This window comes from Pecten maximus, chromosome 5 (assembly GCF_902652985.1).
Source record: "Pecten maximus chromosome 5, xPecMax1.1, whole genome shotgun sequence".
Classification (NCBI taxonomy): domain Eukaryota; kingdom Metazoa; phylum Mollusca; class Bivalvia; order Pectinida; family Pectinidae; genus Pecten; species Pecten maximus.
In genome coordinates, this window is record NC_047019.1 from 5,955,679 (window position 1) to 5,968,700 (window position 13,022).

Genomic DNA, 13,022 nt, shown 5'->3' on the forward strand with positions numbered 1-13,022 from the left:
GTTGACGGACGACTCCCTTCGCATAAGCCCATCTGTCCTTTGGACCCGTTGATCTGAACATATTTACCGGGTAAACAAGACAAACACACTTTCTTTATTTTAGCATTCTTTAATTTCTCATTGGTAAAGAGGTACTTTAAAGTTCGTACCCAATTTAACAAAGAATCTTAACCTTGCTTTGCAGGAAAACAACAGCTCTCAACATAGCTCCGTAACCAGACAGGAGTTATGTTAACAGCCAGCCATTCTACTTCATATTACAACAATAATAACAAATAACATTATGTACAAATCGCTGAAGGACAAACCATAGTCCATCCCTGATGATGATTCCCTTACATACTCAACTTCATGCCCATGTGCAGATCATATTTCAAACAAGTTTTTATATTAAATGACTAAAGTGGGGACAAAGAATTTACTTTCAAGTACACTACACTCTGTCGTCTTCTGAATTCGCAAATAAAATTCAAGTGAAACGATGTCAGCAGATGAGACCCTAAACAATTTTCAACGACCGAGTGAAGTATAATTCATTTTAAAGTTCATCAAAACCATAAACGTGGTGAAAATCTATAATCAGAAATACTCAAACCATGATATTTACATGGTCACAAATTAGTTGAAAAGGACAGACTGACCCGTGAATATACTATGACATTGACTGTATAACAGTATAACACTGCAAGAAATAAGCTCAGAACAGGGTTTTTAACTGTTTTAGGTCAAGTTTTAATCAATGATATTCGATCTAGTAAGAGATACTCATTCAATAGGAGGGGTACACTTACTCGTCATAACGTGATGATTGACATCTCAACGTTAAAAACAAATTTACCAGGTATCTTCCTTTATAAACAGATTTATAACATTATACACGTGAACGAACAGAAACAATATATATATATGGACACACAGCAATACTGTGCGTCAATATACTTACAGGTATAATTCAGAGATTTAACCCATAATGTCATGGACAAACAACCCAACGGACAAATGGACGGACATATAGTCCATATAATACATCTGTTGAAATTCAATGTGTGTAACTTAAAAGGTACCAAAAGAGAAAATGGACTATTTCAATGTAATGATGATACTAAACTCATTATATTGTAGCAAACATTTTAGATACATAACCTCATTAATTACAGTAAACTTTCGATGTATCTACCTATGAGGTCTTCTGTTAAATTACAAATGTAAGTAAAATATAATGACTATGGTATGTTCAAAAAGCAAAGCACGATTACTTCTACAAGCCAATAGAATATCGCACCATTTTCCGCTTCACGGATATTTTCATAAATAATCATGTTATGTACCAATATGAAATTCAATGATATTTACACCGACAATGGACCTGTTAAAGTCTATCTTACCATATTAATGACAAAGAAACAAGATGAAATCTCATAATTGCCAACTTACAAAAATATTCTTAGGGCGATTGCACATGATCAGAATTCCTCAGAAAAAGTATATTTACAGACCAATTTCTGAAAACTTCTGAATAATGACAAAGTTTCACTGATAACTTTTAGGATGACCTGTTTGACTCTACCGTACATTCTGTTTAAAAGATACTGTGATAATGAATAATTTTTAACGGAATTTCGTGAAAGAATTTCAAATGGTGCATGGAATTGGGATTCATTCATTCATGAACACATATATCTACGAACAGGATATGGATAGGGACTAGACTTATCAATGTACTTTGTACATATGTATATGTATATGATCTAGTAAGAAATGATGTTTTATAATCATACAAAATGGATCCAAGTAAACTTTGTACAGTTATTAAAATGCTAATTGTAAATAAATAAATATATGAATTTATTTACATCTTTGTTATCACTTACTAGACATATATGACAGACAATTTGTCACCAGGATCATGTAAAGAGAGAGTATCTAGTTATTTAGCTCTACGGCACTGAAATAACCCTTTAATGGCGGTGTTGCTATAAATAGATACTTCTCGGATAGAAAAGATGGTGCTGTAGTTTGAGGCCGACTCAGACCCGAGACAAGAATTGCCTTTCTTTGTTTCTTTGTAACATAAATATACACATGTTTGTTGATCATAAGAGTTCATTTGTGGACTGTCCATCGTAATTGTAATAATATACCCACACAAATGAAGTCTCTTTCACCCGAAGAGCTATGACAAGCAGAAGATATTTTTGAATTCTGGTCTGTTGTTTACATAATTTTTCCACCATCACAAGAACAAGTTATGCACTGGTAATAGGAAACACCAGAAAGGGTGACGGGTAATTCTATGAACACTATGACGCACTGGTGTACACGGCAAACGTAGAGCCAATACCCTGATCGTTATCCTCAATGTTCGTCTGCTGGGCCGCGGCATTACAGCAGGCTGGCCCTCGGGTCGGGTGGTTTCCGGAGTGAGCACCTAGTACACAAATATGAATACCGGTAATGGCTAACACAAACATGAATAACATTCTATTTTCAGTAACAGCGACGACAGTCTCGGACCAATAAGATAAGTTTTTCAGTCAATTAACAATATGTTAATGAACAAGATGAGTGTATTTTTTTTCTTCTTTTAAACTTCCTCTAAGTAAGTAAGTAATGATGTTTGTTTCTTTTATCTAAATAGTAAATTTTCCATTTTTAGAAAGCAATCTCCCTGCATCCCCAATCCATAGTGTTAGCATGTTCCAGTTGATTTGATATTCAAGGGCTTGTTCCCATTTTTATGATTTCTACAACATGTGTTAAATACTGACAGAAAGATATCAACACAAGGTTTCGAGAGATGAAGACCATGGGAAATTTCATTGTTTACATCATGATCTCATCGGGAGATACTCTTTTAAACCATGCAACCTCTTTATTGCTATCGGAATCTTTGTTGCGGAAACAATCTTATGTTAGGTTTCGCCCCATAATCACTTCAACCATCTCAACCAGCACGGACATTTTTGTAGGCCTATTTCTTGGAAATGACTTCAGAACCAATCGGAAGTATTCTTCTTTAATTGCATGAATCGTATTACTAAATTACAAACAAATACTTTGCGGAAGGAGATAGATTGTCTAGCGTGTTGTAAGTGTTTTCTGTGATTTATCATAGAAATAAGCTACATTTGATCCCCCCCCCCCCCCCCCCCCCCCCCCCAAGAGTTCCAAATAAATATGCTCTCACTAAGTTTGGTGATGATTGCTATAGGGGGCTGAAACAACACCTAAAAATCCTAAGTAGGAGTCAAAGTCATTTCTTTCCACAAAAAATGTCAGACCTGACAAAGATAATGATTCTCGGCCTTACAGTTATTTATCAGATGTTTTGTGTCTTTGTAAAGCCGAGTTGACACCTGCAACTTTGACTATAGGTCAAGGTCATTTCTTCTGACAAACACCACGACCACACTAGCCAGTTGTAAGTATTTTGATTAATCTGAAGAACTTGTTTAAGGGTTTTAATAAATGCAGTCATGAATATGGATCCTATTAGGAAAGAACCAACCAATTATCCTCATTACGGACCTTTTGGACCAGGTTAGTGAATGAGTTTAGTAATGGAATGAGTTGGGAGCTATTCCATCCAGTAAAAGATCTACTTTATAGGTATCAGACTCCAGTTTTTTTATACAGGAGCCGCCACCAACAGAAGCGATTCAATTCACAAATATATTAAACTACATTTTCTCAGCACTCACCATGCTGATTCATTTGAAATTTCTCCTGAAGTATCCATTAATTTTACTCGAAAAACCCTTACACTCAGATTTTAAAGGGTGATATTTTGTATTTACCTGTAAGTGCCATTGTTGTCTTGTTCGTCAGATCCTCCGGGTGCTTTGGTATTGATGACACTACAAACAATCAAAATATACATATAACAACAGTAACTGGACTTGACATAGCATTACACTTCCATACTGTAGCAGGCAATGTTCAAAATTATCTAAAAATTATATTATGATGAAGGGCATAAAATTATAATCTTGAGGGAAATTGAATATGGATATTTATTACCTTGTCACTACTGATAAATTTCTTTATAATCATGTAACCCTGGTAAATACTAGCCGCAATATACCGCTCGGCTAGAGAGATCTTCTCTTTAGCTCGATCGGTTGAGCGTAAGACTAGTAAGCCAGAGGTCCCGGGTTCGATCCCTAGCGGAGGCAGTGATTTAAATTCAATTTATCATGCGCTCGGTTACAATCATAAATACATTTATATCAATGATAGCTTATAAATATAATGTGCAACAGTAACGTCAACCTTTGAACTTGACCTTAATCCTGGTTTTTTTTTTTGTCAGTTGACTTCTTGCTCTGTTCAAATAACTCTGCTACATAATTTCATAAATTAATGTTTATGAACAAAGACGGCGGGAGGTACCATTTGCCCCCAACTATGGTACAAGTAACCTCCTGCTTGGTTGCAACACTCACTTGAGTGATGTAGCCACACCACCTAGTATCAACCACAAAACTGACCAAGATGGACAGTGGTCAAGTAGCCTCTTGTGTGTTTGCATCATTCCTTTGAGGGACATAACAACACCACCTAGCATTCACCACTAGACTGACCAAGATGGACAGTGGTCAAGTAGCCTTTTGTGTGTTTGCATCATTCTTTCGAGTGACATAGCAACACCACCTAGCATTCACAACTAGACTGACCAATATGGACAGTGGTCAAGTAGCCTCTTGTGTGTTTGCATCATTCCTTCGAGGACATAGCAACATCGCTTAGCATTCACCACTAGACTGACCAAGATGGACAGTGGTCAAGTAGCCTCTTGTGTGTTTGCATCATTCCTTCGAGGACATAGCAACATCGCTTAGCATTCATCACTAGACTGACCAAGATGGACATTGGTCAAGTAGCCTCTTGTGTGTTTGCATCATTCCTTCGAGGACATAGCAACATCGCTTAGCATTCATCACTAGACTGACCAAGATGGACAGTGGTCAAGTAGCCTCTTGTGTGTTTGCATCATTCCTGTGAGTGACATATCAACACCACCTTGCATTCACGACTAGCCTGACCAAGCTGGATAGTGGACAGTGGTCAAGTAGCCTTTTGTGTGTTTGCATCATTCTTTCGAGTGACATAGCAACACAACCTAGCATTCACCACTAGACTGACCAAGATGGACAGTGGACATCAAAAGCTCTGGGTAAGAGTTGTAGGAAATATCGTAAGATTCAGTCTATTCCCCATATTAATGGTTATCAGCTCAGGGAAACCTTTGTTGAAAGCTGCAGATAGAACTACTTTGTATTGGTACAAGTACCTGCAGATGCTCGCTGAGCTAGGAGCTGGTAGACCTGCTTCATCCGCTCCATGTTGATTTTACTGACATCACTGTGACGGATGATAGGAACTGGATAATCCTTCCCTATGACACACTTGGCTGCCTTCTGGACGGACTGTGGGGCATTCCACGGCTCAAAGATATACTTAGAAGGATAGTTCTTGAGTTCTGGTATGTAGGACCTGTTTAGAGAGGTGTACAAGCCAGAATGTAAGAAAGGCGATTGATTTGGCATTTATTTTCAAAATAGCTTCATATAGTATACCATATATGTTACATACACAGTCGGACTTCCCTGACTATGACATATTATACAATAACAAAATATAACAATAAAGAAAATCCAAAGACAAAATAAAAACACTGTAATAAAATGTCAGATAAAAATTTTGATCAGGAAAACGAGCATACTGAGTATTGCTAAAGCTATTATACCCCCCAACAGGTCCCAAACAACACTGTAATGGTTTTTGATGAAACTTTTTTTTATAAATATAATGGTGGCCTTGACCTTAACCCAGGTAAACATTTTCCAAGTTAGAAGTAAACATGTCGTTACGGCTTGACATAATGATGAATTCTGCTGAATAATGAGAGGATAACTCTGTTACTAATTTTGATGATAATCGGATATTTGTGGGAGTAATTGCATGGAAACTGCAGAAAACAAATTGTTTTGTAAATCAAGGGGCCATAACTCTGCCAAATAACTTCTTGCAAAGTGGCAATTGAACATGGCTGTTATAAGGCAATTTAATATAACCTTTATGTCAAGTTTGAAGAAAATTTGCCCACAACTGTTCTAGGTATTTCATGGAAACAGCAGAAAACAACGTTTTTAGTTAATCAAGGGGCCATAACTCTGTCAAATTAAGTTAAGGAAAAGTGGCAATCAAACTTTGCTGATCCCTTAAGGCTTTAAACCTTGTAACTAAGTTTGAAGAAAATCTGTTCACATTTGTTGTAATGAAATGAACTTTGATAGATGGACAAACCCAAATTGATATCCCCCGTTTGGTGAAAGTGGGGAATAACAGAAGTTTACATCAGACCTATGGCCGCAGGACAAAGTCATGCCATAATATTACCATCATTGGTAGACATGCATACATACTTGTGTTCAATGATTTAGTTAGTTACCTGATGAAATCTCCAGTAGGGTCAGCCCTCTTCCCAAAGCCTACAGGACAATAACAGTGGAAAAACTGCTGGAAAAAGGAACTACAGGAGAGCCACATCCACATACCAGCATTAACGCTCCAATCAGCATCCAGGAGAAGTTCATCAAACACCTGGAAACACAGGTATTACTGGTAAATACATCAAACACCTGGAAACACAGGTATTACAGGTAAATACAGAAAACACCTGGAAACACAGGTATCACATGTAAATACAACAAACACCTGGAGACAGGTAACACAGGTAAATACAGAAAACACCTGGAGACACAGCTGGTATTACAGGTAAATACAGAAAACACCTGGAGACACAGGTATTACAGGTAAATACAGAAAACACCTGGAAACACAGGTATTACAGGTAAATACAGAAAACACCTGGAAACACAGGTATTACAGGTAAATACAGAAAACACCTGGAAACACATGTATTACAGGTAAATACAGAAAACACCTGGAGACACAGCTGGTATTACAGGTAAATACAGAAAACACCTGGAAACACAGGTATTACAGGTAAATACAGAAAACACCTGGAGACAGGTAACACAGGTAAATACAGAAAACACCTGGAGACACAGGTATCACATGTAAATACAACAAACACCTGGAGACAGGTAACACAGGTAAATACAGAAAACACCTGGAGACACAGCTGGTATTACAGGTAAATACAGAAAACACCTGGAGACACAGGTATCACAGGTAAATACAGAAAACACCTGGAAACACAGGTATTACAGGTAAATACAGAAAACACCTTGAAACACAGGTAAATACATCAAACACCTGGAGACACAGGTATAACAGGTAAATACATCAAACACCTGGAGACACAGGTATTACAGGTCAATACAGAAAACACCTTGAAACACAGGTAAATACATCAAACACCTGGAGACAGGTAACACAGGTAAATACATCAAACACCTGGAGACATGTATCACAGGTAAATACAGAAAACACCTGGAGACATGTAACACAGGTAAATACAGAAAACACCTGAAGACATGCATCACAGGTAAATACAGAAAACACCTGGAGACACAGGTAGAAATGTTCTCATCTGATGTAGATCAAAAGGCGATGACAAAAGAATGGAGACAGCAGAGCTTAGCTATTTCTCTTGTGAAGCAGTTTTATTTCTCTTTCCCAAAATTATTGTTACTACGAAGCCTAAATGAAAATTTCTTTATGCTTTATTTGAAATAAACTGAATCTGACAAAAGTCTGGAGGTACCAGATAAATTACCTATGATGCTTATATTAAAATTCTACTCCCAGAATATATTTTTTTTACACTGATACAGTTGGTATGAGATAGTTACCTTCATGCCCTCCTCCCACGAGATCCACAAGTCCCCTCGAGTGAGGAAACACGCCACTGAATGTCTGGCCAGATGGTGGATCCAGCCCGTTTGTTTCAGCTGTCGCATTATAGCATCAATCCAAGGATATCCTGTCATACCCTGAAAGGTGACACAATGCCATGTAATATAAATTACACCTGTGGAAAGGTGACAAAATGTCATGTTCATTACATCGATGGAGAGGCGATAATGTAATGTAAATTAAACCTAAGGAAAGATGTGACAAAGTCGTGTTAATTACATTGGTGGAAAGGTGATTCAATGTCATGTTAATTACACTTGAAAGGACGACACAAGGTCAGGTTAATTACATTGGTGGAAAAGGGATTCGATGTCATGTGAATTATACCTGAGGAAAGTTGACACAATGTCATGTTAATTACACCTGTGGAAAGGTGACGCCATAGATTTCCAGATATGTTACTCACCTCTGCCCACTTGGCCAGAGCCTCAGGATTATGATCCCAGGGTACCTTTACACAGATTGGGTTATCTTTCATTTGATCAAAGTTTGGATTATTCGTGGCAGCGGTATAAAAAAATTCACGCCATAACAGCTGACCATGCAGAGACAGTGGGGGATCGGATTGCTTTTTCACCTGTGGAATAAAAACAAATATCTTAGTATAAATTTGAAAAGATAATGCATTTATGTCATGACATTCTGCATTAATCAAAACTTCTCATGGCTAAAATTGAAAATAAACTGAGAAATATAGGTTTTTATTGTTTAATAACAACATCATTATGTGGTCAGTGTCAATGAAATAAGTCTTCTAACTGATCCCAATGCAGCCATCAGTTATGTTTTTGTTTTATCTTTAACTCTGAAGAAGAAATTTAAAGTAAGCCACATTCTCAGTATCACTGACAAAGACAGTGGACAAAACAGCTGTACGATGCACATGCTGTAATGACTAAACTCAGATCAGTGAGGTGCTACCAGGTATTCAATGACCACACCAATTCACCAATCAGCTACAAGTACCTCATTTAACCAATTAAAATAATCTATTACAATGCACCACTGCTTTTAACAATCATAAGAAAGCATAGTTTAATCGATTTGAAGGAAGCATATTTTAACTGATAATAACGAAGCATAGTTTAACTTATTTTAAGGTAACATAATTTAACTGATCATAAGGAAACTTAGTTTAACTGATTATAACGAAGCGTATTTCAACTGAAAATAAGGATGCAAAGTTTTACTGATTATAAGGACGCAAAATTTAACTGTCTATAAGGAAACATATTTTAACTGATTATAAGAAAACATATTTTAACTGATTATAAGAAAACATATTTTAACTGATTATAAGGAAACATAGTTTAACCGATTATAAGGAAGCATAATTAAACCAATTTTACAAAAGCATATATTTAGTTTGACTGATTAAAAATTAGTGATGTTTAACTGATTAAAAGAAGCTTTATTACCTTTCTATATAGTTCTGCTAGTTTCCAGTAAAAAAGGCGTGGAGCTAAACAGCCGAATCTCAGATAGGGACTAAGTGCTGTTTGGCTGGGAAATAACGACTGTGCTGTCATCTTTGGCTTCTCAAAGCTGGCTACCCATGCCTAGAATTAAAAACGCTGAGTGACAACAAATTTTTTAACAAACCACAAAATCATAGTATTTTTTCTTATGCCTGAAACAAAAACATAACTTTAAGTGGCAATAAATGTTTTCAATTACAAATTTGAATTGTAATGTTTACATACTGATTATTAATCAATATTAAAAATTACTGATTCATTTGTTCCTTTGGTTCAGTGATGGTTATACTTAAAGTTAATTAAGTAAAATGTGTATGCATTGATTGTTTGATTGAAAGAGTAGACAATGGAAAAGAGAATTACTTCATGCCATAGGTCAGAAGTCACAATCTACACATATAGAAATAGGAAAAAGTTGCAACTCATACATTTATACGTCAAAATCCACAAACAGGAAAAGTTGAAAATTATACATTTACAGGTCAAAATCCACATATATAGAAAAAGGAAAAGTTGAAAATTATACATTTATAGGTCAAAATCCACATATATAGAAACAGAAAAAGTTGAAAATTATACATTTATGACAAAATGAGTGGCACACAATATAAGTACGATTTTCCTCTCTAAAAGTCCATGAAGACTTTGAATGTGTTTCCTCGACAAATACATGTTACCATACATAGGTCCAGTCTAACCAGCTGTAAGTCAGTACATGCTTGGAAGCAAACATATGAGAGATCAGCATCCCATCCAGTTTCTCGGTCACTGTCGTAAACATTAACTGGAGCCATATTAATAAAAGAAAGACATTTCCAAAAGGCCCAAAGGGCCTGGAAAAAACTGGCCAATTAAATATATAAGAACAATCTCCATTAAATTTGAGAATATGGTTTGTCTTGGTCACACAAAAAAATCTGTAAAAGGAAAATTAACTTGCTTTGAATTATATGTATTTTATGAATAAATTCTTAATGGTATTGAATTCATCGGCATAATCTTACCATACTCCAAGAAACTGCATTATAATTAGCTGCCTTTTGAGTTTCTGGGTAGTTCCAAACCTGCATATAGTCTTGCTTTAATTATATAACTCAAAAGGCAGCTATTGGATTCAAATCAGAAACAAAATTGTCTCAGATTGCTGAAGTTTATACACAGATAAGATTTTTCAGCACAGACATTTCAAGTTCAAATATGTAATTTATGCGTTGATATTGATAAAACTAACGCTGAAGGGTCACTGAATTTTAACACACCTCCAGTGAATAACGACTGTTGCAGAGTTCAAATTGAAAACATATGAGATGTCCCGAAAGTCTGATGAGTTCGGAAAATCCTCGTCCAGTCATGATCAATTACTGAACAATACATGTATGTAAATCAATTAACCGATTGTCCAAAAGTCCATTCCAGCATTACGTATCAGTGAAATTGAAAAGTGGCAGAATTTACCTATACTGCTTGAACATCCAACACTGCCTTCAGATATCCTTTTACCTTAAAGCCATGTTTTACCAGGCAAACAACAGCCATTAATATTGGTTTAAACTTCCTTTAATTTTGTGTGATTGTCTTTTCTTTTGGTTCCCTGAAAAGTTATCTATAATATCATAGATCTGAATTTATTTTACCTAATAAGTACTTTATATATACAGTGTATAATGATTTAGCACTGCTTTCGACATATATTGACAGAGAATATTTGTGATATATAGTTTAATACTGATGGAAAATAGACAGTTATGCAAACCATCCATAATTTTCAGGAACATTAAATTTAATAAAGAACATTTCTTGATAAAAACTTAATAGAATATATAAAACTATATTTAGTATAAATCTCAATTAATAAAGAACGAGGTAGATTGAGTAAAAAACAGGTGGAAGTGGACAAACTGGGTCTACAAACAAACAATGCAATCAAAGTACAATTTTTCATGCATTCCAAGCTAAATGTAAGAAATTTTTAATTAATAATAAAAAAAAAAATGAGTTAATAATTAATATTGAAAATGTTTAATTATTATTTATCCTACATTTTTTTCCTTTGCAGGTATGTTTCCTCCATAACATTTAAAATCTAATGAATAATTTACAAATGCACATTCATCCCTTTTTGCTTCAACTTATATATTATAACATGACTGTAAACTGTAATTATCCTCAGTTACTCAGGTGGACTTAATTTTTTCTCTGATGGAAATTTGATTACTTTATATGTGGCTGTAATTGATAAGCTGTCTTTCATTAAAGCATTTCTTTACTTCTTTAGTAAGTTGAGAGCGGGGGCTCGATTCTTGAATTAAGTCACCGGCCTCACACGTATAGGCGACGATCCTTTCTGAAGACAGTCACAAGCAGAAAGTTTGACTAGGGCGGTATAATGACAATCGACGCCATTAACACATCCATAATCTGGCATTTAAGAGCCAACAGGGAAAATAAAATAAATCATTCACACATTTGGGATATATTTGAGGCAAGGGAATCTCAACCATATATGGGAAAGATTCTGAAGCTGCGTGACACTTGGAATGGCTCATGTTCATCAACTTTTGAATCTTCCCTATCGCGTTGTGATCCCTCTGCCTCATCCCCAAGGGGAATAAAGATTCTTTTCATCCATAATGGTGCATTTCACAAATACAACTATAACGAATAAGTAAATAACAAAATTGAAGACAAACACAAGTATATATATCTCAGAATAAGTGGTACCTTTCTTTCTAAGTGTCGTTCCAGGCGAGACAATGCCTCCATTTCCCCTCCGCGAAATTCAGCTGGTTTTAAGCCTTCTGTATCAAAGCCAAGTTCTTCAAGGGTTGGAACTCCATAATGTTCATCATGGTCTTCACTTAGCGGTGTTCTACATTTCCCCAGTAACGCGGCATTTATTGTATCCACTGGCTGTTTCGGGGGATCCATCTTGGACAGAAACATCTGGAAACGCTTGTATGTCAGGGGTGAAACGCCATAGTTCAGATTTATAATTCTGTTGAAGATAAAAGGAGACCAGTTAAAAATTTTAACAATAGAAATAAACAACACATACAGAAGTCTGGTATGTTCAAACATAACAGTACTACCATACATAATATATCATCAATTAAGTTCCCCTCTCTAGCACAAATGTTTAGTACCATATTTATCCTCAAATAAGTCCCCTTCGATTTCCTAGTGTAAAAGTCAAGTACTGTATCATCTTCAAATAAGCTCCCTCCTCTAATGTGAAAGGTTATACTGTATAGGTTTGAATAACATCTGCCCAAGGCAGCTAGAGCTAATGCTTGGAATCTGATTTTCTATTTACAGAAACAGTGACCTTGACCATTGACTATTTATGCTGAAAAGCAATTCCAGAAAAGCTCTTACAATAAGGAATTCGAAGTACTGTATGAAATTTGAAGTAGATCGCTTTGAAGCATCAGTTTGATTTGCAAAAGCAAACTGAAGTTATTGTATAGAAACTGATTTTCTGTATTTAGCGAGTAACATTGGCCTCTGACCTTTGACACAGAAAATCGATCCAAAGTAAGCACTTTCAATAAGGAAGTACTGTATGAAGTTTGAGTTTGACTGGCCCAAGGTAACTCAAGTTCTTGCACGGAAATAAAAGTGCTGTTGGTCAGACTGCAGCTGACAGACAGACAGACA

The 13,022-nt window shown here is 35.8% G+C and overlaps 1 protein-coding gene across 1 annotated transcript in view; it reads right to left on the bottom strand.

Moving 5' to 3' along the window:
• Nucleotides 1-93: 93 nt before the first annotated feature.
• The window catches only part of LOC117326964 (cleavage stimulation factor subunit 3-like), a 56,969-nt gene continuing 44,040 nt past the window's right edge, over nt 94-13,022 (bottom strand). Inside the window, exons 26-33 of the mRNA XM_033883767.1 lie at nt 12,087-12,360; nt 9,306-9,446; nt 8,294-8,464; nt 7,824-7,964; nt 6,455-6,606; nt 5,294-5,496; nt 3,798-3,857; nt 94-2,428 (exon numbers count right to left, since the gene is read on the bottom strand). Coding sequence (XP_033739658.1) covers nt 2,301-2,428; nt 3,798-3,857; nt 5,294-5,496; nt 6,455-6,606; nt 7,824-7,964; nt 8,294-8,464; nt 9,306-9,446; nt 12,087-12,360 — 1,270 coding nt within the window. The 3' untranslated portion in view covers nt 94-2,300. The remainder of the gene's footprint in view (nt 2,429-3,797; nt 3,858-5,293; nt 5,497-6,454; nt 6,607-7,823; nt 7,965-8,293; nt 8,465-9,305; nt 9,447-12,086; nt 12,361-13,022) is intronic.